The sequence below is a fragment of the Caenorhabditis remanei genome, chromosome II (assembly GCF_010183535.1).
Source record: "Caenorhabditis remanei strain PX506 chromosome II, whole genome shotgun sequence".
Taxonomy (NCBI): Eukaryota; Metazoa; Nematoda; class Chromadorea; order Rhabditida; family Rhabditidae; genus Caenorhabditis; species Caenorhabditis remanei.
In genome coordinates, this window is record NC_071329.1 from 13243690 (window position 1) to 13268522 (window position 24833).

Consider the following 24833-nt stretch of genomic DNA (forward strand, 5'->3'; position numbering starts at 1 on the left):
GAACTTTGATTTTTCAAATTCGCAACTTTTTTAGAATGAAAAAAGACTATAATCTCCTATCTCTCCTGCATTTTACTATGAATCAGTGACTACAAATTTGCATTTTTTCTGTGTTTTCTGACCTTCAAATATCAATGAAAAATGACGAATCGGTGTGTAATTTTACCCTCTGCAATCTGTTTTTTCTGAACCCAAAACCTGGATGACTCACTCAAATCTTTCTCTGACTTTTTTGTGATTCGTATTCTCTCTTCTCAACACAATGTGTCCAATGTCTGACATCATAACCCATTATAGACCTAGTTTCTGTTTATACAGTTACTATGATGTTGTTATTATTCTGGATCGTTGTGGGTGGCAAAAAATGAAAATCCGAAAATATGAATATTTTATCATTTCTCTTGTGTATGTTATATCGAGTTCAGGGGTTCAAGGGCAACTTCCTGTTCCCTGTAATCTCGCAAAAACCAACATAATTTTTGTTGAAAAGGATTATGCCTTGGAATGAATAAAATAAATCAAATTGTAAACAAAAAGTTTAGTGAGGTCATCAGCAATTGGTTTTTTGGACTTTTCGTGTGAATTGAGATAAAGGGAATAGGGTTTAGGTGGTTCTGAAATGGGTATAAAAACCAATTCGAACGAATACTGTAGTCGTATTTTGGATTTTGTTTGCAATCAAGTTTAGTTTTTTGGTTGGGAATTCAAAAGATGTTTGGCAAAGTAGGCGACCAATAGAATTCTGAATTCACAGCATCCCACTTTTCACTTTTATAATATGAGTTAGACAAATATTCTATCAATCGAATCTCTATTAGTTTTCTCAACTAACGTAACCCATTCACAGAGAACCAAATACCACCAATCGCTGGAATTTGGAACCTTTATCATCACCATAATTTCTCAATGTTTCCCATATCTAATCTCCCAAAAAGTGCTCAAAAACACAAACCCCCAGACACGTGTTCCCCCATTCCTGCCATTCCATTCGTAAACTTGAGCTGATAACAAGTGATAAGAGGGGTACATGTTCTAATTTTGGAGTCATGACCTTTTAATCTGGAATTTTACTATAAATGAAAGTACTGTAATGAGAGAAGAAGTCATTTTCATATTGAGAGAGAGGCTGGAAATGAGATCAAGACTTCAGAATCTTGAAATTAGTCACCTGAGTTGTTTTTGATAAGAGAAAACTCTTGAACTCAATCAAGAGTTTCTAGTCTGTTAGTCTAGTTCCACCTGGATGAATTTTTCAGAATTAGAATTCATTATTCTTTGACTTTTTTCTCAAATTAATTCAAGTATTATTAACTCGAGAGCAATTTCCACCGTACTTGTCACATCATAACTCCCGAAAAGCTCATTTATTAAATCTGCAAACAAATGATAACTCATAAAACTTCCGATTTCAAAATGTTTACTCTGTAAGAAGAATCCTTCCTTGATTTCCCTGACTCATTTCTTGTGATTGTGACCCTATTATTTCCTATTGAAAAGCTATCTAATCTTGTTTGTCTGACCCATTAAATCAACAAAGAAACGCCATTGAAAACAAGACGGGAGTACTAGAAAATAGAGCAGATTCCACAGTTTTCCAGTCACTTGTTTTTCTGTTTTTTGGTGCACCAGAAACTGAAATACGTATTAAAATGTTCTTTTTTCCTTTTTCAATTCATGGGAATTTCACATCTAGGTCGGATGCGTGGTGGGAAAGTCTAGGGGTTTCGTGATTCTTTTGATACGTTCTTTAATTTTTTTCTGAGAGAATGAATTAGGAGTTTTCGTAATTCCCAAACCTGTTACGGATTTTGAAATTTTTTCCAAAAGTGTCGAATTTTTGACTATACTTCAGAATTCAACCAAAAGCGAGATATGCATCAAAAATTGGATTTTTTCAGTTAAAATCTTTTAAAAATTCAAAAAACGGTCTTGACAAGTTTAACAAGTTTGGTGATTTACAGTTATAACTCATCCCTGATGAAATTGCAATAAATATTCTCACCAAATTTCCAATTTGTTTTGAAAATAGCCTTCCTCTCCCACATTCTGTGTATCTGTAGCTTGTATCTAGTTTGATACCTGATCAATGGACCATTTCTATTTTTCCCAAATGCGGTACCCCCTCTCTTTTGATCTACAATACAATGACTCAAAGAATGCCATTTTCATTCACTTTTTCCCACACCTCACACATCCTTTTGTGATCCAATTGCGGTTGAACGAGAATGCCAATCACTTTCTCTCCTCCTCATATATGTTTCCATCATCTTGTTTCACTATTTCTCTCTCTCAACCGGTTATATTCATCTCTTTCTTCTTCTTCTCCTTTTTGACCATACTGTCCGTCTGTAGTACCATTGCCTTTCCAAAATGAAGAAGTCGGATGAGAAGAATAAATTGAACATCTTGTCAGAATGTAGTTTTTTTAATGTGACGGGTTCCGCCAACACATTGAACTTTTCGATGTTCATCTCCCATTCCGTCTATTTTTTGTGTAGAGGGAGGATAACCTTTTTTGGTTTGTGCTGACACTACAAAACAGAAAATATACACCGGTTATTTGGCGAGTATCTCTGAAACACAGTTGATACGTTATGAACTTTATAATCTGTTGGATCGTGCCACTATCTCTTTCTCTGCGTCTCTCATAAATCTGAAATCTCTGAAATGTTAGGTGTTCATTGTTTTAGGAACCAATCTCAATACTTCTGCTAGTTAATTTCTGATTTTTTTTTCATCTAGCTCAAACTGTTTGATATATTCACCCCGCCATTCACACTATCAAGCCTTAACTATTTTATTCATACAGCCGAAAAGTCAATGTTGAAAATTTCAACAAAAACGTTGATTTAATGTGTTTTTGTTTTTCTACTCTTTGGTTCACTGATAAATCGGCAAATCGTTAAAAAATATCTTCACTTCCTTTGCGGAAAGAAGAATCGTTTAGGGTAGGCAATGAAAGAAATACAAAATTTTCACTTTTTTGTTTCAAATTTAAACTTTTTATCTTGAAATTTGTGAGACATTCAGACCGATATTCCAGTTAGTTTTTGATTCATATGACATTAGTCAACTCTGAAATTCCCACACTGATAACGATGAGAATTTTCAGTAAACATTCCCTGAATCACCTGAGAAATTTGGTACTGGGCAACTTGAATGATCACTGAAAATTCTTAAACTACACTGAATCTTTTTCCGCGCCAAAAACTTCACAAAGTAAACTTCAGTCACCTTTTTCATATTCTCTGAGTTCAAGAATTCAATTTTCTTTGATCAAAATAGCGATTTTACTTGATTAAAAACATTTTTCACTCAATCTCACTGCAAATCTTACCTCATTCTCTCTTGCTCATTTTGTTTCTTTTTGATAAACTTTTCTTTTTTCAGTTTTCCGAAAATGGCAGTTTCTACTGCCCCCATTGAGAAGTATCAAATTCCGTCAATATCGATGAATGATTTGAAAATAGCTGGTAAAACAAATCAATTTCTGAATGAATAATCCTAAATAAGTTTTGCAGATGAATCGTCGAAAGAAGATGTAAACGAAAGCGAGCAGGAGTCGGAGATAGAAACAGATCGAAAAGGAATAATGATTGCTTCCCTTGTTATGTTTATTGCTGCAATCGAGAATACAGTTGTTGGAATGAGTGAATGGCCTTATATGAATGAGGTTAGTTACGGTAGTAGGATAGTGGGTGTGTAGCTTGTCGTAAGTTCAAGTACACACACAACGTGCACCATATTTTACGACATGTCGTTCTGAAACTGTTTTGTACAAATGAAAGCTGAAAATATTTAGTATTATCATAACTCTGATTCATTCCAGATCGACAAAGAAGCAGATGCTCAATTTTTTGGAAACGCCACCGCTGCTTCCAAACTTTTCCACGCCGTATCAGCTCTTATATTCGCCGTTTGGTGCCATAGGCGACAATCATTTCGTGTTCCACTAGTCGCTGGTCGACTTATCGCTTTCGGAGCATGTCTTCTTTATCTAGCAGTCGAAATGTTCGATGGAGGACGGAGATATGTAATGGCACTGTGTTATGTGCTATTTGGAGTTGCTTCTAGTCAGTTTTGAATGTTTCCAAAATTTCAAAACTTTATATTTCTTTAGGCAGTTCGACGATTCTTCGTGCCTATGTGGCTGCAATTTCTTGTCATAGAGACCGCCCACAGGCATATTCTGGTCTCAATGCAGCTACTATGATCTCAATTATTGTTGGTCCCAGTAAGTTTTAACTTGGAATACCTCTAGAACTCTGTGACGTTCTACATATAAGTAACACTTTTCCAGTGATCCAAGCGGCATTCTCATCCATTCACTACCCCGGCTACGAAATATTTCCAAATGTGAAGTTCCACATATATTCTGCTCCAGTTTGGGTCGCAGCATCGACCAACTTCATCTCCATCATCATCATTTGTACTATTCTCAAAGAGTTGCCGCGCCGCGCGCAGTCAGAAATGAGTGAGTTTGTAGGGCGCTATGAGAGGCATGCAAGGCCACCGGTCCTGTGGTGTAGTGGTTATCACGTCTGCTTTACACGCAGAAGGCCGCCGGTTCGATCCCGGCCAGGACCTCTTGTTTTGTTTTTTTTTTCTTCCCACTGAAGGCACACTAATGTGTCTTGAATGTCTCTTTTTCCAGAAAAGAATCAGTCTCTTATGACATTTGCTGGTGTTAAATCACGTATCGAAAGAATATCTCAAATGAATCTCAACTGGCGTATCGTCGTGTTGTGCTGGATTGAAAAGATGAATGCCACACTTTCTATTGTCACACTGACTACACTGACATCAGTAATATTTATGACTAATTATGGATGGAGTGGATCTCACACTGTGCTTGCAATGTCTGTTACAATGGGTGCTGTTGGAATCTTGGCAGTTTTAATTACGAGTCTCTACTTTTTCTGTCATCTTGGAAATTAGTAAGTTTTTCAGAAAAGAATTCGAAAATTAAAATTATTTCAATTTCAGTATTCAACAACGTTTTGCCTTCCTCGTCGGTCTAATCATCTTCATGTCAATGTACTTGTTCACATATCCATGGAAATCAGTCAGTAATCCAGTTCCTGCTTACAATTCTACATTAGATTTGGGATGTAATTCGAATGTTTATGATTGGTGTGAGACATCATATGCTCCCGCTGCTCCTTTGTTACTTATTGTTATCGCTGTTGTCATGGGAATTGGAATTCCATTGTCTTCTGTTGCTTTGGATGCTATTTATTCGAAAACACTTGGACCAATCAACCAAAGTGTTATGCAAGGAGCCATGATTGTTGCTGAAGATGTTATTCTTATTTTGGGACCCATTTACTCTTCGTAAGTTCCAGCTTTGTATGCAACAAAAAGAACTATAAATAACTTTCAGGGGAGTTTATACTCATTTCGGTTTGGAAACTCTTTGGACCTGGAATGGAATCATCGTGGCATTTGGATCACTTCTGTGGATTGGTCATTTGCGAAAACTTGCCGACTATTCTTGATTTATCTTGTTAAATTTTTATTTTGTTCTAATATTTTTTATTCTATCATGTTCTTTTTTGTAATATTGTGTTCACCGTTTGAATTTTGAAGATCGGGTTTGTTTATGTATTTATGTTCTCGAGAAATACGATGAATATATTTATTTTTATTTTTAGTGATACAGTTTGAAAGTCCACTCAATAACTACAGTTTGTGGAATCCTTCCATTTCTAGAATTGGAAATTGTATGCTTTTAAATAGTTCAGTAAGCACCATGTGTGAAAAAATAAGGAGATATGTTGGGATATGTAATTCTATCCAAGAATGCCCCTTCAATACGAAAACTCCATCCTTTTTCATAAACGTAAGAGCGTTTGCTACACTCGCCGCACTCTTGTCAAGACCTCATTCTCCCTTGGCAAATTGATGCAAGGGTAGCGCAGCCGGGTGTGTTTTGAGCGTCGTTTCTCCCAATGCTGGTTCGCCACCCACTTGTGGTTTTCTGCCAAAGATGATCAATTGAGCATATCACTGACTGTTGGTGAGGTGATTAACTTTCTGAGGCATTTTGTTTTCTTTTTGAGTTAAAATTTGGTTAAACCATTATTTCATTTTACATTATCAAAAAGGTATGTATATCAATAGTAAACTGAGAAATAAATGTTTGTGGCGTACGAAAATATTTGTAAACTGCTCTAGAAATTTTCGAACTCTTTCAAACCTCCATTATAATGTTTTACATAAAAATACACTTCAGTTCACATCAATTTAGAGAATAAACATTGAAAATTCAATCTGAAAATTTTCTAGTGAGTCTGCAATCTGACGTGAAGGTGTTTACACTCAATTGGAGCGCTTTCGAAAATAATTTTTTAATGGTTGTCAACAACTTTTTTGCTGGAAATCTTTTTCAGTTTCCTTTTCGAATTGTATTTTCGAAAAGTAAAATTTTGCGAAACTTCCTATTTTTGCATAACTCTTTTTTTTAACCATAAAACTAAAAGATTCATATCCAAAACTTTTTAGAAGTTCAATTTCCGAAATACTTTCTTTCTTTTTTCCGTTTCTTAATTTATTTTCAATAATTGTTGATTTTCTTCAAACAACTTATATATCATGATCGTCTTTTTTAATTTAGTTTTTAATTATTCAATTTTTCAGCAAAATGTCTGTGGAACAGTTTATCAACGATCAACTTCACGCAATTGTCGGAATCAGTGATAAGTCAATATGCCAATATGTTCATGCTCTGGCAAAGAAAGCTAAAACTTCTCGGGATTTAGTAGAGAAACTCGGAGAGGACTGTGACATTAAAGTTTCACCAGCAATTCAATCATTCGCTGATCAGTTGTTGAGCCGAATGCCTCGACAAGCAGCACCCGTACGACAGAGAGGACCAACAGCAACTGAACTAGCAGAGCAAGAACTAAAAAGATTGAATCGTGCCGTTGGAGTATTACAAGACGATGATTATGTATCCTCAAAAACGAAAAATGTTCGGAAGAGGAAAGAGAGTAGTAGTGAAGATGAGGCTCCAAAACCAAGTAAAAAGAGCTCGAAGCCAGTGAAAAAGGTTGAAGAATCAGATGATTCTGATATTGAAGCAATTGAAGCTCGTTTAGATGCAGATATTGCTGAAAGAGATGCTCTAGCTGCCCGAATTAACAAAAAAGAGAAAGAAAAGACGAGAAGTGTGATGGAAAAGAAACGAGATGATAACAAAGACAAGGAAGGATCATCGATTGATAAACTAAGAGAGGAATCAAGAAGGCAGTACTTGAAGAAAAGGAAAGACGATAAATTGGAGGAGTTGGAAGCGATTGTTTATGATGATCAGACTCTTTTTGCTAATGAAAAACTCACGAAGCGAGAAAGAGAGGACATGGAATACAGGAAGACAGTGTTAGAATACGCAAAAGCTCACGGAAAAGCTGGAGAAGTGATGAAAATCAAAAGATATCATCTTCCAGATGCCACATCACGAAGTATGCCTACAGAGTATATCGATGACGACGAGGAAGATTTACTACCGGGTGGTGATGGAGCAAAGTGGGAAGCTGATCAATTGACGTCAGCTATGCTTCATATTGGAGCGAAGGATGCGAAGAAGAACGAACCGGAATTCGAGTTGTTATTAGATGAGCAAATCGACTTCATTCAAGCACTTCAAATGCCAGGAACGAATGAAAAAGATGAAGAAAAAGAGACAGAAGCAGAGAAAAAGAAGATGTCGATCGCAGAAGTTCGGAAATCACTTCCAGTATATGCATTTAGAGACGCATTTATTGAAGCAGTGAAAGAGCATCAAGTACTGATTATTGAAGGAGAAACTGGCTCTGGAAAGACAACACAACTGCCACAATATTTGTATGAAGCTGGGTTTTGTGAAGGAGGAAAACGAATCGGATGTACACAGCCAAGACGTGTCGCAGCGATGTCTGTTGCAGCGAGAGTTGCAGATGAAGTGAATTGTAAATTAGGAACACAGGTAGGGAATTAGCTGATTGAAGAATGGGAAATTAATGATATTTTTGCAGGTTGGATACAGTATCCGTTTCGAAGATTGCACATCAGAGAAGACTGTATTGAAATACATGACAGACGGAATGCTTCTTCGAGAGTTTCTCAATGAACCAGATCTGGCTAGTTACAGGTAAGTGAATATTCTTTCAGACTTATTTTTTATTAATTTTTCTCCATTTTTCAGTGTAATGATGATCGACGAGGCTCACGAACGTACACTTCACACAGATATTCTTTTCGGTCTTGTCAAAGATATTGCTCGATTCCGAAAAGATTTGAAACTTCTCATTTCATCTGCTACTCTCGATGCTGAAAAGTTCTCAAGTTTCTTCGATGACGCTCCAATTTTCCGGATTCCAGGACGCCGTTTCCCGGTTGATATTTACTACACCCAAGCTCCGGAAGCTGATTACTTGGATGCTGCGATTGTGACTGTAATGCAAATCCATTTGACACAACCACTACCCGGTGATATTTTGGTGTTTTTAACGGGTCAAGAAGAAATTGAAACCGTACAAGAAGCGCTGATGGAAAGGTCGAAAGCACTGGGCTCAAAAATTAAAGAGTTGATTCCCCTCCCGGTTTATGCTAATTTGCCGAGTGATTTACAAGCAAAGATTTTCGAGCCAACACCAAGAGATGCCAGGAAAGTTGTACTTGCTACAAATATTGCTGAAACATCTGTTACTATTGATGGAATCAGTTTTGTCATTGACCCCGGATTCTCGAAACAAAACTCATTCGATGCAAGAAGTGGAGTGGAACATTTACACGTTGTCACTATTTCAAAGGTAACAATAATCTCTTTTCGCAATTAATACAACTAATTAAAATTATTCTTTCAGGCTGCAGCAAATCAACGAGCAGGTCGTGCCGGTCGAACAGGTCCTGGTAAATGCTTCCGTCTTTACACTGCTTGGGCTTATAAACATGAACTGGAAGAACAACCGATTCCCGAAATTCAACGAACAAATCTTGGAAATGTTGTATTGATGTTGAAATCTCTGGGTATTCACGATCTTGTACATTTTGACTTTTTGGATCCGCCACCTCAGGAAACACTCGTCATTGCACTTGAACAGTTATACGCTTTGGGTGCGCTCAACCATCGAGGAGAATTGACGAAATTGGGTAGAAGAATGGCTGAATTTCCATGTGATCCGTGTATGAGTAAAATGATTATTGCAAGTGAAAAATACGAATGTTCTGAAGAGATTGTCACGATTGCTGCCATGTTGTCATGTAATGCTGCTGTATTTTACAGGTAATTTCACTTTCCCATAGGTGATTTTTAGAGTCTGGAAATTCAGAAATTTTTGATTGAATTTTTTTTTTGAGAAATTCTAGCTCGTATTTTTTTGGCCAGCTAGCACTCCAGCTCGAAACTTTTTTCCGAGAGTTACCCTAGTTCGAAATTTTTTTAAAACCAATTTCCAGACTTTTTGATTATGTGTACACTTTCCAGAATATTAAAAATTCAATATTGTTTTTTCAGACCGAAAGCCCAAGTAATCCACGCAGATTCTGCTCGAAAAGGCTTCTGGAGCCCTGCTGGAGATCACATCACATTGATGAATGTCTACAATAAATGGCAGGAGTCACAGTTTTCTCAAAGATGGTAAGTTGTCTTCGAGTGTTGGCGCAGAGCTTACCATTTTGTTTTCAGGTGTATCGAAAACTATGTTCAACATCGAACAATGAAACGAGCGAGAGATGTTCGAGATCAATTGGTTGGATTATTAGAAAGAGTCGAAATTGAACTGGTGAGTAGTTATAGGAACTTTCAATTAACTGTAGTTAATTTTATCTGTTTTCAGAAATCTTCCACCGACACAATCAAGATTCGGAAAGCAATCACCGCTGGATACTTTTACAATGTTTCGAAATTGGATAATACAGGTAAGCAAATAACAAAACTAGCCTCAAACAAAAAGTATAGTGTACCTCTTTTACCTTGAATTCAATCTGTTATTATTATTATTATTATTATTATTCAGTAAGGACATTTTCTAAAACAAGAAATCCCTTGTGCGCTTTCAGACAGCAAAAACATCATCATTTTTCGAGTAACTTGACACTTTCCCTTCAAGTTATTTGAAACCTTTTAGGACAACTTATTAGGGGAATCAGACATCTAAAAGTACGATTCTTGTAATATATGATCCTTGGATCACCGGTTCATTTATTGATCCCAGTTGTAGTAGAATCGAACTTTTGTTATTCAATTTAACGGTGAAATTCAAATACCGTCCCCCCCCCCCCTAATTCAAAAATGACCCCCCCAAAAGTTGTCCTGGAAAAGCCCCCCACCAGTAAACTTTGGGAAACAAGCTTGTTAAACATTGGTCCCCCACTGTTACTATCTTCAAATAGAAAGTTGATTAAAGGAGAGCCCCCTCTCCCCATTCAATATGAGACCCCCGTTCAAGATTGGGCCCCCACCCCAAAGCGGATTCAAGCAGAACCCCCATTCTGTCGTAATATAAAATGCCAGTGGATTAAAGAAGAGCCCCCCGTTTTTGCGTGATTTCAAGTGCATTGCAGATTATAATATGCGGACTTCGAAAATCATAGTTTTTCCATTAATTTTTCCCCATTTTTTCTTGGTTTTTCACTAATTTCAGCAAATGTTTTACCTTCCTTTCTGAAGATTAATTGAATATTGGCATTTTGGAGGGGATAGCGCAGTAAAATCCCAGTTTTTGACAAGAGAGCGCCGATATTGAACGATGGGGGCTTGTTTTTTAATGGTGGGGTCCCATTCTTGAATGAATCACTTTTATGGTGGGGGGCTTGTTTCGTGGGGGCCGATTATTAAATCGTGGGGGGCTCATCTTTCACCAAGAGTTGGCTGTTTAGGAGAGGGGGGGGGCTCTTTTTTAAGTATGCCGGGTAATTAAAGTAGAGCCCCCCATTTCTACAGGTGGGGGACGAATGTTGAACAGAGCGATTCAAGAGAAACCCCCCACTCGAAAAGAGAGCCCCCCACCAAATTTGTACTGGTGGGGGGCTTTGCAAGGGTTGCTATCAACGTGGGGGGCTCAACTGGATGGGGGGCTCTCCTTGAATTACGCCAATTTAACTAACCGAAACCACATATTTGATCGCTCTAATTCCCACTATACACCTACAAATTTCTTCGAAAATTCAAATTTTCGTTCAAAAAATTCGTATTTATTGCAGGACACTACAAAACGGTCAAACACAAGCACACCACCCACCCTCATCCGAATTCATGCCTTTTCGAAGAGACGCCACGCTGGGTTATATACTACGAATTGGTATTCACAAGCAAAGAGTTCATGAGAGAGGTAATTGGGTTTATTCAAATTGAGTGGGAGATGTATGGAATATTGGAAAACGGAATCTTTATTAGTTTAAAGATTATATTATCTAGGTGAACATGCAATTAGGTTCCTTGTGGTCTGCATGGTTTACTTTTTTCGAAACAACTATCAGGATTCCCCGTTCTTAAAGTTGAAAAAAACGGAACTTTTGAGCAGAAAATGCAGCAATTTCAGTAGTTTGTGCTCGTATTCTGACTTTTGATGACTTTTACTTTCGAAATTTGATCAATTCGTCATTTCTTCTTCTTCATTTTTCCAATTTCGCACGTGTACTTTTTTTCGAATCGATGTGAAGTTTGAGATCTTCTGAAATGCTTCTAGAGAGCCACATGATTATTGAATTGTCTTTTCTTTCGAAAGACAGAGTCTCTTGATCGCATCTATCCAATTTTCAACAACCTCTTCAATTTCCTTCTTGAGAATATGTGTGCATAGGAAAGATGACACATTTTTCAGGCTCTTGAGACCAAGAAATATGTTTTGATCAATCAAATATTCTCTGTTTTTGCCTAAAGTTTTGGTCAAGAAACGGTAGTGATGATGAAAGAAATTGACAAAAACAGAGATGAGAAAATTAAAAAATCTCATCGAAAACATCCGTTCGATTCAGGATTTGACGAATTATTAAGAAACCCACGTGTTTTCTGAATAACTTAATCGGATTCTGATCAATTTTAATCATAGAGATCTCTCTTGTCAAGATACCCATTGTGTCGGAGACCTCTTTATTTTCCCACACCCTCCCTACAAACTTTAGTACATAAAAGATGATGACGAGGAATTATTGATGATGAAATCATTAAAGAGCACTTTTGAATATCTATACAAACTACCGGAAATGCGATGATGTTCCTGAAACATTAAAATACAAAATCATATTCCATTCCCAGATTACGAAAGCAAGAGAATCGAATTTTCCAATTTCTTCTGGAAAAGTTCATTGAGAATCAAACTGACGTTATCTGAAAAGAAAACAATCTACAGTAATACATTTTTATGAATGACGTGGGATATAGTCATGTATTCTGATCTCGAAAATCTCAAATCAAAACTTCCGGTTTCTTTTTACTTCTTATTCAGAATCAGCGGCGCCGCAACGGCGGAACACTGAATTTTTTACATGTTTTCTTTTCTTGCAAAGATCTTTTCTTTGAATTCGTTCTGAATGACAATGAAAACCCACAGAAAAGAGTTCCGCAGAAAGCTTCCGTTTTCATTCTGAGCAACAATACAACTCCTACACGAAAAGGAAACAGAAAGAGAAAAACCATTCGAAATTTCAAAAATCACATTTCCTTTTTTCAGATGTCCGAAATCGAAAGTGGATGGCTTTTGGAAGTGGCGCCCCATTACTACAAGGTAATTATTTCTTTTTCTTTTGTTTGGAACCGATCAAAAACCAAATATTTCTTTCAGGGACGAGAACTGGAAGATTCAACAAACAAAAAGATGCCAAAACAACGTGGAAAATCTGCAAAGGAGCTGGAACGATGATCCGGATGAATTGTTTTCCATCTATGTTCATTTATTTATTCATTTCTGTTTAGATTTTTTGTTATATAACTTTTTTCCCCTCATATATCATTTTCTCCTTGAAGGGCTTTGTTTATAAAATTGCACCGATGAAGTCGGAAAAGACTAAAAACAAAAGAAACGGTTTATTATTAGTACGAAGTTCTCTCTCTTAATGTATTCATTTATTATCAGTCTCCTTCATTCCTGATTACCAATTTGGTTGAGAGTTGAATCTGAATTGCTGATCAGCTCCGTATCCCCGGTAGAAGCTGTTCTCGTATCCGTCGTAAGCCGCTGGATCCGAGCGAATCAAACGAACGGAACGGTTTGGAAGTTCGAAAAGGGCTGAAAAATATGAATTGCATTTTTGAAGTTTTCTAAGAAAAGACGTTTTCTCCTCATGTTATTCATCCCCAAATCGTGGAATTTCCCTGTCTTCCCTCATCTCATTGAATATTCTAAATTTCCCTTTCCGACTATTTTCACACATGTTTTCTCAGTTTAAGTCGAATTGAGGTGACTAATTGGTGACGTACGTATCTCTTTTCAAAGTTTCAAAATTTGCAAGAAAAGAAGACGAATCGAAATTAGAATTCCGTTCGATGAGAAGAGAGAAGGGTCATCAGTATTCAAACGTTTCTGCATGGGGAAAGAAAACGAAAATAGAAATTGACTTATTTAGATGGGCGGCTCAATGGTCGAAATTCTAGTGACAGGTTAAGAATCATCAGGGAGAATAAGCTCTAGTCTAGTTTAGGAGAATCCTTTTTCAGTTATTTAACTTGTAAAGGAGGTGAGAACGCAGAAAAGAGAGGCACCCCACATTTATAACAACCCCGCGTGGGCAACGACGTTTTTGGCCGTGTAGCTCAACCGGTTGCGGTTTTGTTCCCATGAGCGATCAGTCATGAGTTCGGCATCCACCTACCGAATTTTGAGCCAACACTTGTTTTGTTGAGCTCTCACCTCCTTTTAGAATCATCAGGGAGAATAGGGCCTAGTCTAGTTTAAGAGAATTCGATTGTTTTTGGTTTTTGGATTCTGGGAAACTGTAACTCATCACAATCATTCAGAATCTCTCATTTTCTCTTTCTGAACCTTCTGACCCCATTTTATAAAACATAGAACACATTGACGTACCCGGAGCTGCTGAAACTGACAGACAAAGAACGAAGAGAAGAGCAAAGAGCATTTTGCACACAAGTCCGAACATGTTTGTTTTCCCTGGAAAATGTTTCTTGAAAACTGGAAAAAAATGAGGAATGAATCAGAGGAAGAACATAATAATGAAATTAGTCCGAACCACTTATAAGGAAACAGAATTAAAGAAAAAAGAAGAAAATTCGATTAGGAACATTACGAATGAATATTCCTTCTTCTTCTCAGAGCTTTTAAACCAAGAAATGATGTGTATGTAGCCATGCTATAGTGCTCCGTGAGCAGAAGTGGGCGGGGCATTCTTCACCGAAAAGGGCGGAGCCTGTGGTAAAAGAGGAGGAGCTGGAAAAGAAGAGGAAGAAGTGCGTGGTACTAGAAAGAAACACGTCGAAATATGAGAGAATTTCGGATGAGATTTGATTAGATTTAAATACGAAAAGGGAAGGAAAAACATCATAGGAAAAATCATGGAATGAACAAGGAACTTTTTAAATTTCGTTGTGGTTTTGTGTGAAAATGGCGGGATTTCGAAATTTTGAAAACTTCAACCATTTAATGAAATTCTCACGGGGCAGTAATTGAGTCAGTGGGAATATGTGAGTTGGAGGATTTTTGATTTTTGAGAAAAGGAAAAAGACTCAGATTTCATTAATGATATTAGTTCGGCACAGTTCTTACAACTGCGCTCTTCCGAAACCTTTTTGAGAAATGTCTATTTTTCTCTGAGTCTCTCAATTTCGGACACAATTTTCTTCGGTTTCGGTAGAGCGCGGTTGTAAGAAGCGTGTCATGCTAATATATTGAAAAATCTTCTCGGCGATGAATCACAATTTCTTGTAACGATTTTCTGAAACAGTTACATCTGATATTGGAAATCGGAAAAAAAAGTGTTCTTATCGAGAATTTTATTCTGAAAGTGACCTAGTTCTTATGATTCAGATCATCTGGAATCCTTTCCAATATTTTCTTGTTTTCCTAACAAGATCTAAAGTTTTGTGAGAAAAAACACTAATTTATATATTTCTATATTCATTTCATTCTGAAACTCCAGATCCCCAGATCCCCATTCCATATTCCTTTCCATCTATTCCATCTGTCATCCCTTCCAAATATTTTCCCAAATATAAAACCAGTAATAATATAAAATCGGTCTGAGCTCTGTATTAATAATCAGAAAATCCGCATTTCTGTAGTAAGCGAGGATGATCTGGGGCGAGAAAAGGAGATAAATAAGTTTGGTGAATCACTGCAATGAAATGAAAACAATGAGAGATATCAGGAACAAAAAAACAATTATTTGGGATAATGAAAAAAGGAAAGGATTTGATGAATGAGTAAGTGAGAAAAGAATTGGAAACAATGGGAAAATGAAATCAGAAAAGAAGGGATGTGACTTGTGTTTCTGATTATTGAATGAGAAGTTTCAAGTTCTGAATGGGATGAAAATAAGTCATTGTTCCTGTCAGAAATGGGATCAGATGATATAATTTTTTGTGGGTCATTGTTTTGGACAGCTGGTGAAAACATAGGAAATACTTTGATAATGAGAAAAATATTTAAGCATTAATTGATGGAAGACGTGAAATTGGATAAGGGAGCCCCATTGTGGAAAGTTGAAAATTATGAGAACTGGAAGATGCAGACAAATCTCTATTACTTACAATACCGGCCAAAACGTTTATATTTTTCCTTTTTCAGCAAAAAATGCCCAACTTTGAGAGTCTGTCATGGTAATTCTGATAGTGACAACCAGTAGGTTTTTGATGGATCCTACAGATCAAAAGTAGAGTTTCATTTTTGTAGTTGACAACTTTTTTGTACGGGCACTCCCTAGAGAGTTTTAAGGGGACAGCTCAAAAAGCACTCTATTTTGCACTGAAATTGGTCGATTTGAGGGAGAAACGTATCTTGCTAGGGAGTGTCCGTACAAAAAGTTGTCAACTAAAAAAACAAATCTCTACCTTTGTTCTGAAGGATTCATTAAAATTTTTCAAGGTGTGACAATCAGCATTACCAGGACACACTTTCAAAGTTGGACGATTTCAATTGAAAACGGCCAGAGTTCGTATCTTTTTGCACAGTACTGTACGACTAGATCTCTAGAGTCTTGGCCATACCAGACGAAAACTATCATTCCATTCTTTGCCGACTCTGCTGGCTAGCTATTTTCTGATTTTTCTGGTTCATGTTTTAAAAATCTTAAAAATTCTTTTTAGATTGTTGACTTTTGCAAATTTTAGCTCTCAATTCTCCAGATATTTTCTCTTCTTGTAGTGTAAAAGTGTTCAAGAATCAACTACTCTAACTGATTACTTTAACATCACAACAAACCCTCAATAATCTCTTTTTTCTCTTTTGAAAATCTTCAAAAAGGTTTAGGATCATCCTCCTTACTGATCCTAGAGAATCTGAATATTCAGAAGAGAATTCGACTCGAAACCACTCGAGAAATATTAGAAAATCCATCCGAAATCCGACTGAGGGAGGCGATTAAATGGTAGTCGAGAAATGGAATAAAAGCAACCGAGACTCACAAAATTCTTCATTTATTCTGGAGTTACCTTCTGAATTTCTTACTCTTCTAAAGTGTAATGCTCACAAACTTCTGGAATTTTCAATTCATATTCATCATATTCTGTTGGATTCCGATTGTATTCTCTGAGGACGAGAAGAATGAACAAATCACGGTTCGTTGATTGACGTAAAGAAGGGAGAAATTTGAATTTCAAGTAAATCAAAATTCAAATTTTTATAGTCGTACTATGACGGCAAGAAGAGAAAAGAAAAGAGCTGGGGTGGTGGATGTATCCTTTGTTTTTCGATGAGTGTGTAATTAGGTCAAAAGAAAACATGTGGCTTCTTTAGGAAATGAATCATCTGAAAAAGAAAAAGAGAGACAAGGAAATAAAAGAATAGAGAAATAGGTCATTTACACTATAAATTGAGGTAATTTTCAGTTGAGAATCGGAAGTATCAGCTCGAAGGAAAATGGGAAAATGCTGGCGAGTATTATGGATATGGCGAAGAAGAAAATGATCGAGCAGGGAGTTTTGGGAAAGAATTTCGATATTGAGTGAGTTTGTGGATAAGGGAGTGGGAAAGGTTTTGAAAAGATGAGAGTTTTAAAACGTTTTAACGCAATCTCGGTTAGCTACAGTACCGATCAAATGGTTAGCAACTTTGGATGTTTTCAGTGGAAATTGACCAACTTTGAAAGTGTATTTCGGTGTCATCTGATTGTCCGATAAATTATTTTTTATATGAGTTGAACAGAGCAAAAGTTGAGCTCCGTTTTAATAGTTTACAACTTTTTTGTACGGAAACTATCTCAAAAGTTACAGGTTGTTAAAGTGAAAAGTTCCTAAATTGCATTGAAACTAGGTCAAGGAGAAAATACTTTGATGACCTATAATTTTCATAGTGGTGTACCTACAAGAAAATTATTAGCTATAAAAATTTTGTGTTATTTTCGGTCTGTCCAAATCATACAAAATTGAGTTTATCGGACAATCGGGTGACACCGAAATTCACTCTCAAAGTAGGACATTTTCATCTGAAAATGGCAAAATATGATATCTTTTTGGTTGATACTGTAGGCTAGCTCTAGAAAGGCCAAGCTACCACTTTTTGACTGATAATTCTCCTTATGTACTGTAACAGTATATGGTTACAAATAAATATGCCAACTGAGTAACAATCTTTAAAAGATTTCTAACACGCGTCGAAGTTCCCGAAAACAACCGCAAGCCCTTATAGAAGTCTTCATGAACCTTCCTAATTAGCATCATTCCCTAGTCTCTTGAAAGTTCAGATCCATCTGAAAATAACAAAAAAATGAGTTTTCAGAGTAATCAACGTGGAAGGATGTGGAGTTTCATTTGAGGGAGTTGCAGCAGCTGCATCACTGTATCATGTCCAGCATATTGATGCTTTCTTTGGTCCATTTTGTGCGAAAGGTTAGTTCAAAGTCCAACTTCTGTCTCTGGACATAAAACAATTGAAAGTCTCTCCGGGATGTAAAAAAGTGTAAAGAAAGGAAAGGAAAAGTAATTGAAGTCGTGACTTTTTCAAACATTTCTTCCATTTTAATGTCGTCATTTATGTGAAAATAGAAGTAGAAAAGTCATCAGGAACACAGGATAAATGGAGCTTTTTTGACGTGCGTATTCTGAATAATTTTGACTTTTTGAATATTAATCAAGGGGATTTCCAGAATGAAGTTTGATTCGAGTGTACTTTACGAGTGAGGGAGGTGTCTAGAAGAGAAATAGGAATCCTAGAAATAAGTTATATTGCAAATTAATAGAACAGTCCAGTCTGGAATACTGAAGACCACTTATCCAATTGTCTAGCTTTTTCAATGAGAAATGAATGGTAGATTTCCACAAAATTTAGCTTCTTGGAAGCTTTGGTATTTTAGAAATAAAGAAATTTGTCATCAGAAGACTAAAAGGTTGTGAGAAATAGAATTGTGGGAAATCTATTTTGAGCTACAATACCGGCCAAAAACATCACATTTTGCCATTTTCAGTTGAAAATGCCCAACTTTGAGAGTGTGTCATGGTAAAACTAATTATCCCACAAAGTGACTTTTTATGGGATCAAACAGACCAAGAGTAGAGCTCTATTTTTGTAGTTGACAACTTTTTTGTTCGGACACGTTTTAGAGAGTTATAGTAATTTTAAGTCAACAGCTCAAAAATCACTCTATTTTGCATTGAAATGGGTCGATTTAAGGGAGAAATTAGTTTGTCGATACGTAACTTGCTTGGGAGTGTCCCTGCGAAAAAGTTGTCAACTACAAAAATGGAGTTCTACTCTTTATCTGTATGGTCACATAAAAACTTATTTTGTGGAATAATTATTTTTACTATGACACACTCTCAAAGTCAGGCGTTCTCAACTGAAAAAGGCAAAATGTGAAATTTGTATTTTTGGTCGTTACTGTATTTGCTCTCAATCTGGACGCGACTTATAATTGGTTAATGTAGCCACAGTATCTCAGTGTACATTTACAGAACTTTCACCAGTTGCAACAATGGCATCCTACTGGAACATACCCATATTCGCTTACACAGCTACATCTGCCGAATTCTCGGATTCAAAAATCTACAAAACTCTGTTGAGAACTTCATTCCAATCTCTCTCCTCAATTTCTGATGCAACTGCTGCTTTCATGATTCATCACAACTTGACAAAAGCGTCAATCGTCGCAAATATTGGGACAGATTCATTCGAGAAGATATCAAGTTTGGAGAAGGCATTGAGATCTCGTGGAATCACAATCACAAGAAGAGTCATGTTTGAAGAGAGTTCAAGTGCTCAAGATTTGGTGGATAATGGAATTATGAATGAGTTAAAGGACAATTCAAGAGGTACGGAATACTGGTTTCGAGCCTTGAATCTCTTGACTTTTAAGTGTTTTTTTTTCTTGCGTCATTTCCTTTTTTAATCTGATCTTTGATAGTATATTCACTGCTGAAATCTAGATTAAGAGGGGCGAAATGAACTGTGGGGGCTCAAAAAGTCCAATCCATTTGTCTGGAAAAAGTGACTGAACTCCGTCAACCGTTGTCCGGAATTCTGGGTTTTTTCATTCCGGGTTCCAGATTCCGGTTTTTTGAGTTCCCGATTTCCGGAATCCGGAAGTTTTTTTTTCAATTTTTTGAGTTTAAAATAGACTATAGTACTTCTTTTTCAGTGTTGATCCTTAAAAGCAGTTTTAAATTCCCGAATTCCAGAATTCTGGGTTTTTTCGTTCCGGTTCCGGATTCCGGATTCCGAAAACCGACTAATGTCATTCCGTACAACTATGATTGTAAAGTCAACAACCATCTCATTACAGTAATCATCCCACTGTTCTCTTCCACACGAGACCTATCTTCTGTATTTCGAAATGCAACTCAAATTGCCGAAATGTCAAATTCCGATTTCGTCTACATCAACCCCCTTATTGTCTCTCGAAACTCTGCTGAACCGCCCATTTTCTATGGAAAAATTGCACAAAAAACGATCAAAACAGATTATCCAAACACAATTCAAATTTACAATTCGTATGGATTCTCGGATGATCTTCTCAATGAATTCATTGCGATTTTTGACAAAACAAAACGGATTTATATTGATGAAAAAGACCTGTTCAACTACGTCGCTCTCTACGAAAGTTACTGTGTTTTCGCCAAGATGTCTCAAAAATATTTGCATTTGAACTACAAAAATATGACGACTTTTGCTAGGAATGGATCGAGAATCGATGGAAAATCATTCTACAATATGGCAATTGGAATGACATTTCCAGGTACATTGGGGACTTGATTTTAAGTTTAGTTATTGTGAATTTCAGGAGTGATGGATAATATAACTTTTGACAATGGAGCAGAGAGAATGACCTCTTTCAGCGCATTCTATGTGGATGGTAATAGAGATCAGGTTAGTGGAAAACAGAGAGAATTAGGGAGGATTAGAAGGAATGTTGGGATGTGTTGACCAACTAATAGGATTCGGAATGTATTGGAAAAGGTTTAAGCTGGTTTTCTCTTCTAATTGTAAAACCAATCGAAGACTAAAACTGAATCTCTGCATTCTGAAAGAAGAAGCAACATCTAGAAAGTTTGTTTTACTCAGAAAACTTTTTCTGATTACAAAAAACAAGATATACAATTTGGTTTTTTTTTTGAAAGTGTATTTCGGTGTCACCTGATTGTCCCATCAAATATATTTTGAATGAATCATACAGATCAGACGTAGAACTCCAGTTTTGTAGTTGACAACTTTTTGGTACGGACACCCCCTAGAGAGTTATGGTCATTTTAAGGGGACAGATCAAAAACAGCACTATTTTGAGAAAATAACTTTGCCAATACGTAACTTGCTAGAGAGTGTCCGTTCAAAAAAGTTGTCAACTACAAAAATGAAGTTCTACTCTTGGTCTGTTTGATCCCATAAAAAGTTATTTTGTGGGTTAGTTATTTTTACCATGACACACTCTCAAAGTTGGTCATTTTCCACAGAGAACAGCCAAAGTTGATAAACTTTTGGCCAGTACTGTAGCTCGGGTTTCGCTGAAAATAATGAGTCAATCCAACTCATACAACAATTTCAGATTCGAACCGTCGCAGTCATCAACTCAACAGTCACATCCAAGAACTGTATGGAAGCAGTTTGTATTGAACTTGTAAGTTCATTTTCCTTTGCTTCTTTTCAGACTGACTTATACTTCCAGATTGTCTCCGACGTCGTCACGAAATTCTGGCCGACTCTCACTGGAAAGTTTCCAGATTCTGAACCGGAATGTGGATTCCGTGGAGAGAACTGTGATTATACACAGACAATCATATTGATCACAGCTGGAGTTTGCTTAATTATCACTGTAGTTTTGGCAGTTTGGTTGAGAAGAGCATGTGAAACGAGTGCTCTTGAGAAGATGCCATGGAGAATTCTGAGAGATGACGTCCAGATTCTGGATGAAGAGCAAGCGAAATCTGTGGTTTCATTGAATTCAGCAACCACAAAAATGTCTCAAGTGGAAACAAAACTCATCAAAAACCATGCGATTGTTGGAGTGAACACTCATGCAGTTTATGATTTATACGAGCAGAGACAGAATATTAAATTCAAGAGAGAGGACTTGGTTCTGTTGACAAAGGTAAATAATTTTAAGAATTTTAAGATCAGTTACAGTATTGGTATATTTCAGATGAAACAAGCAGTTCATGACAATATAAATCCATTCATTGGTATCTCGTTCAACGAGAAAGCTGAACTTTTACTTCTATGGAAGTTCTGCTCTCGGGGAACCCTCCAGGATGTCATCTACTGCGATAAATTCAATATGGATGAGAAATTTCAAGGAGCTTTCGTTCGAGATATCACTTTGGGATTAGAGTATTTACACTCGTCTCCAATTGGTTTTCATGGTGGACTTGCTTCATGGACAGCGTTGATTGACAAGAATTGGATGCTCAAATTGACGGATTACGCAGTTGGAGATCCATTGAAAAGATGGGAGAAGCATGGAAGAATCAATTGTAAAATAGATAATGAATCGGAAAAACAATGGCAGCAGATGGGTAAGTTTAGGTATCCAATGAGTTAGTTCAGTCGAGTTTTTAACAGAAAAGTTGTGGTGTCGAATGGAATTTTTTACAGCGCTGTGCAAAAAGATACGAACTTTAGCCGTTTTCAGTTGAAATTGTCCAACTTTGAGAATGTGTCATGGTAATACTGATTGTCCCATCAAGTCGCACTATTTTGCACTAAAGTTGGTTGATTACTTTGTCAATATGTAGCTCTCTAGGGAGTATCCGTACAAAAAAGTTTTTAAATACAACAATGAAGCTCTACTTTTGATCTGTACGATTCATTAAAAACCTACTGGGTGTGACAATCAGAATTACTATGACACACTCTCAAAGTTGAACAATTTCAACTGAAAACGGCCAAAGTTCGTATCTTTTTGCAGCACAGTACTGTATCAAAAATTACTTTTTAAAATCTTTTTTTTTGCAGCAAGTCTATATGTTCCACCTGAAATCCGAAGTGCAAATGAGAAGAATCGAATCAAAAGAATGGATCAAAAATGGCAGGGACAGACTATAATTCGTCGCCAACAATCGGATATCTATGCATTTGGAGTCATCATTTACGAGATTCTATTCAGAAGTTTACCGTACGATGAGAAAATGGATTTGACAGGTTTTGAACTCTCCATTTTTATATAGAGATCTGATTTTCAGAAATGGCTCAAAAGGCGGCTGAAGGAGATAAGATTCCGAAGCCTTCGATTCAAAGAAATAAAAAATTGAATCCAGATATGATTGCACTGCTTCAGGTGAGTTTTAAAAGTTTTGAATCTATTCCACTTGTGTTTTTTTGTGATGAATGACGATTTGTTGACTCATAAAAATGGTTGATTCTGTTTTCAGGGCATTCGGATAATAGTAATCCAACTTTTGAGTCTTCTCTCCCAAAAGGAATTTGATTTCACGAAAAGTCTCATGTGGATTCACTCACTCAATTACTTAAATCCAATTGTATTTCTCAGGATTGTTGGAGTGATCAACCAGATATGAGACCAACCATTCGAAGAGTTCGTTTGGCAACGGAAGTCGCACTCAAGACGTAAGATTCTGGTTTTTTTTGGAATCCATACAATTTTCTATTATTCAGGAAGGGAAATCTAGTTGACAGTATGATGAGAATGATGGAAGAATACGCGAATAACTTGGAGAAACTTGTTGGAGAGAGGACGAAGTTAGCAGAAGAAGCTAATTTGAGAGCAGAGAGACTTCTGTTTCAGCTGCTTCCAAAGTAAGATCTCTTTTACTCAAAGTTACAGTAAGATATACAATTTGGCATTTTTCAGTTGAAAATGACCCACTTTGAGAGGGTTTTACGGTATCAGTGATTGTCCCACAAAATAAATTAAATATAAACCATACAGGACAAAGGTAGAGCTCCATTTTTGTAGTTGACAACTTTTTTGTTTGGATACTCCCTAGAGAGTTATGGTCATTTTAAGGGGACAGATCAAAAATCACTCTTTTTTGCACTGAAATGGACAATCTTTGTCGATACGTAACTTGCTAGGGAGTGCCCGTACAAAAAAGTTATCAACTACACAAATGGAGCACTACCTTTGTTCTGTATGATTCATTCAAAATCTATTTGATGGGACAATAAGTGATACCGTAACGCCCTCTCAAAGTTGGGCCTTTTCAACTGAAAACGTCAAAATTGTATATCTTACTGCACGGTACTGTATTACTGTAACTGATAGAGATAATTTAAACGACAACGAACGAAAGTCACACAACGAAATTTTCATTTTCAGACACGTGGCAATCGAGCTGAAAGCTGGTCGAAGTGTTCCACCGAAAATGTATGATTCAGCTACCGTAATGTTCAGTGACATCGTTGGATTCACTAAACTCTGCTCTGCTTCCACACCAATTGAGGTATAGCATCTTAAAACCGTAATTATGCAAATCTCAACTTCTTCTTACCAGGTGGTGAACCTTCTGAATAAGTTGTATTCTGAATTCGATTCGACTCTAAACAGGCACGATTGTTATAAAGTGGAGACAATTGGTGACGCCTACATGGTTGTTTCCGGTATTCCAACTGAAAATGGACAACGACACGTGGCAAATATTGCATCTGTGACTCTGGAAATTCTGGAATTATTGAAGAAGTTTGAGGTTCCACATCGAAAAGATTATCGATTGACAATTCGTTTGGGATTCGCTTCTGGACAAGTGGCAGCTGCTGTCATTGGATTACGATCACCCAGATACTGCCTTTTCGGAGAAACTGTACGTCTTCGGAATCAGAGAATCAGATGTTTCTAATTATTTCAGGTCAACATCGCATCAATCATGGAATCTTCTGGAGAAGGTGGAAAGATTCAGATGACTGATATTTCTAAACATCTTCTGTCTAATGAATATCCCGAATATATCATTGAAATTCGAGGAATCAATACTAGTATGGTAAGAAAGTTTTCTAAAAAATTATAAAATTATTTTAAAAAAATATAATTTTCAGAAACAACCAGATTTCATAACTCATTGGTTGATTGGAAAAGACGACGAATACTTCAAGAAAAAATCGAATCTTCTGAATCTTTAAAATTCAAGTTTTTGTATTTTTTGCCTGCTCAATTGCATTTATTTTTGACATGTAAACTCATTTCGCATTTATTTTCCCATTTGACTGCATTTAATATTTTTTCTGTGATCTCCCATGAATATTTCTATGTTTATGTCGAAACCCATCCCCCAAGATCATATCACCAGTTCCCGTAGTTTTTCG

General features: G+C 36.6%; 3 protein-coding genes across 3 annotated transcripts; 2 read left to right on the forward strand and 1 right to left on the reverse strand.

Moving 5' to 3' along the window:
• Positions 1 to 3400: 3400 nt before the first annotated feature.
• Positions 3401 to 5498, forward strand: GCK72_006614 (uncharacterized protein; the record flags this gene model as incomplete). The annotated part of the gene is made up of 8 exons (XM_003113772.2): positions 3401 to 3473; positions 3522 to 3673; positions 3830 to 4073; positions 4121 to 4234; positions 4301 to 4474; positions 4655 to 4937; positions 4987 to 5334; positions 5384 to 5498. 8 exons carry the CDS (start codon positions 3401 to 3403, stop codon positions 5496 to 5498), a joined length of 1503 nt encoding a protein of 500 aa, XP_003113820.2.
• Positions 5499 to 6643: 1145 nt separating this feature from the next.
• Positions 6644 to 12842, forward strand: GCK72_006615 (uncharacterized protein; the record flags this gene model as incomplete). Its single annotated transcript, XM_053725706.1, has 10 exons — positions 6644 to 7966; positions 8016 to 8131; positions 8186 to 8792; positions 8847 to 9265; positions 9497 to 9619; positions 9668 to 9764; positions 9819 to 9900; positions 11185 to 11312; positions 12654 to 12707; positions 12765 to 12842. 10 exons carry the CDS (start codon positions 6644 to 6646, stop codon positions 12840 to 12842), a joined length of 3027 nt encoding a protein of 1008 aa, XP_053589900.1.
• Positions 12843 to 13071: 229 nt separating this feature from the next.
• GCK72_006616 (uncharacterized protein) lies at positions 13072 to 14076 on the reverse strand (the record flags this gene model as incomplete). Its single annotated transcript, XM_003113535.2, has 2 exons — positions 13072 to 13208; positions 14004 to 14076. 2 exons carry the CDS (start codon positions 14074 to 14076, stop codon positions 13072 to 13074), a joined length of 210 nt encoding a protein of 69 aa, XP_003113583.1.
• Positions 14077 to 24833: the final 10757 nt, after the last annotated feature.